The 2,500-nt window shown below is 42.8% G+C and overlaps 1 protein-coding gene across 1 annotated transcript in view; it reads left to right on the top strand.

The window, feature by feature from the left end:
* Nucleotides 1-2,500, top strand: part of LOC310783785 (transmembrane protein 132C) — a gene marked incomplete at both ends in the record, with an annotated part of 144,414 nt that overhangs the window by 129,726 nt on the left and 12,188 nt on the right. The window contains 3 exons of the mRNA XM_083644690.1: nucleotides 360-423; nucleotides 583-714; nucleotides 1,120-1,197. Of these exons, the coding sequence (XP_083500816.1) occupies nucleotides 360-423; nucleotides 583-714; nucleotides 1,120-1,197 (274 nt within the window). The remainder of the gene's footprint in view (nucleotides 1-359; nucleotides 424-582; nucleotides 715-1,119; nucleotides 1,198-2,500) is intronic.

Genomic DNA, 2,500 nt, shown 5'->3' with positions numbered 1-2,500 from the left:
CAGTATTCTCATTTGAGCCGACTGTTCAACATGAACAAAAACAACGGCTTGCAGTTATTAACATGGGATGGATGAAGGATAAAAGCATGAATGTCCGACTGTTAAAATGTCTAGCAGGACCAGTGCAGTTAAAATAAGTGCTAACAGTCGGATTAAAAGCTTAAGGATCCTCAGCAGACTTATTAGATTGAGAGTGTAACCTCAAGCACAGATTATAGATTTAATTAGAAAGTAAACAGTAGAGGCTGGAGCCATACTACCAAAATAAAAGACAGGTTGGAATATGATATGGCATCTTAATTACCACATAATCTCTCTCTCTCCCTCTCTCTCTCTCTCTCTCCTCCTCCTGTTCCCAGACCCACCAGGGAGAGTGAGGATGATGAGGACGATGAGAGGAAGGGCAAAGGCTGCGCCCTACAGGTACGTGACGTCACTGCTGGTTTTTTCAGCAGGAGATGTCTTTGGCTTAAGCTCGGGCACAGTATTATTGTGCACTTACAATTCTTTCCCCATGAGTTAAAACAGAAAACTAGTTCATTGTAGGGTGACGTGTTCATGTCTTGACCTTTGACCTTCCAGTACCAGTATGCCTTGGTGCGGGTCCTGACCCATTTTGTGGCAGAGCCCTCTGACCCAGGAGGAGAGATGGTCTATATGTTGGGAGCTGACTGGCAAGCTGACATCACTCACTTGGTACTGGACCAGCTAAAGGTATGCACGCACGCACGCAGCACACACACACACACACACACGCACGCACACACACACACACACACACGCACGCAGACATTTATAACAACATTTATAAATAATTATTCACTTAAATAAAACAATTACAAAACGTGAACTTGACCACTGTATTTGCAGGAATACTTTACTCCATTTAAAAGAAAATCAAGTAACGTGATATTTTCAGTGTCAAGTTAATCTGAAAATGTTTCATTATCTCACAAGAGGAAGCCATTTCCCTCCAATTTGAAACATAATAATATGTCTATTATATCATACTTCCACATTCCATAAATTGTCTTGGGACCCCCCCAAATCATCTGGTTCAGTGGGGCGTCCCGACACCTGCTTGCAAGTGACTGACAGTCACCTCTACCTGGTCCTCAGGTAGAGGATCCTCGCATCGCCAGACTGATCGAAGGACGGATCCTGATGGGACGGGACCTGGGCATCACCACTATACAGGTACAGTACTATACCCTCTCTTCTCTTCTCAGATCTTCTCTTCTCAGATCTTCTCTTCTCTTCTCTTCTCTTCTCTTCTCTTCTCGTCTCTGATCTTCTTTTCTCCAGGTGGTCTATTCTATTATCATGCAAACTTTAATATTTCCTTCTGTCAGTCATTGAAAGCTGCACGAGGCAACATATCTGTGTATAAATTAGGGATGCACCGATATGAAAATTTTGGCCGATGCCGATAACCGATATTAACATTGCTGTTATGGCCGATAACCGATATTTACCGATGTCGATATGATCTGTATTGTTGTTGTTGACAATGTATTATTGTCATTATTTGTGGATTATGAAGCAGACGAATCATGTATTATTGTCATCATTTGTGGATTATGAAGCAGACAAATCATGTATTATTGTCATAATTATGGATCATGAAGCAGATTAATCATGTATTATTGTTATTATTTATGGATCATGAAGCAGGAAAAAGGATGGAAAAAAAATAAATAAAAAAAATAAAAATAAAAAATAAATAAATACATAAATAAATAAACAAAGACAATTAACTCATTCAGTGCCAGCCACTTTTGGAGAACGGATGCTCCCAGTGCCAGAGTTTTCAGAGCGTTTTCAGTGATTTCTCGAGGCCCACAGAATATTGTGTGATATTACTATGTAAACACCGAACACGCACAAGAACGAGCTGGCTCTATTGTATCATCAGCAAAAAAAAGTTTATTGATACCATTTTCCGTTCTTTAGTTATGAGCCGGAGAAGATAGGTTGTTTTCAGCGTTTTCAGGCTTTTCAAATTATTAGCTGAGATAATCCGCCTTTTGTGAAATGCAGCATTTCAAGCACATTCACTGAGTCTGAAGATAATATTTTCTGATGTAGTGACGTAGTTGTTGTGTGATGCCCTGCGTGCACCACCCCCCTCCCCCCCTCCCCCCGTAAACTCCTCCCCACACTGCACACAGCCTCACGCAACCATTATATTTTCGGAGTGCTGCGTTTGTGTGCTGCTGTCGGCTCTCAGCGCCACAGCAGGGAAGAGCCAACCCGGATTGCTGAATGGTTTGGCGTCAGGGGCTGCTTTCCTGGCTGCTAATCGGTTGGAGAAACTATACAGACAGACAGACAGACAGACAGGGACAGAGGGGCTCAGTTGTGAGCGCGGATTGACTCCTGTTCGGAGCCAATGTCAGCTCCCGCGACAGAGCAAATGGCTCTGGGAGCATGCATCGGGTTGTCTTTGATCCACGGCTTTTAGGCTGTTTCTCGGACCTGTCTCTAATCTGGACTGCAC

The sequence above is a fragment of the Poromitra crassiceps genome (genome assembly GCF_964638095.1).
Source record: "Poromitra crassiceps genome assembly, chromosome: 10".
Classification (NCBI taxonomy): Eukaryota; Metazoa; Chordata; class Actinopteri; order Beryciformes; family Melamphaidae; genus Poromitra; species Poromitra crassiceps.
Note: the sequence above shows the minus strand (reverse complement) of the source record. Positions and strands in the feature narration are given on the sequence as shown.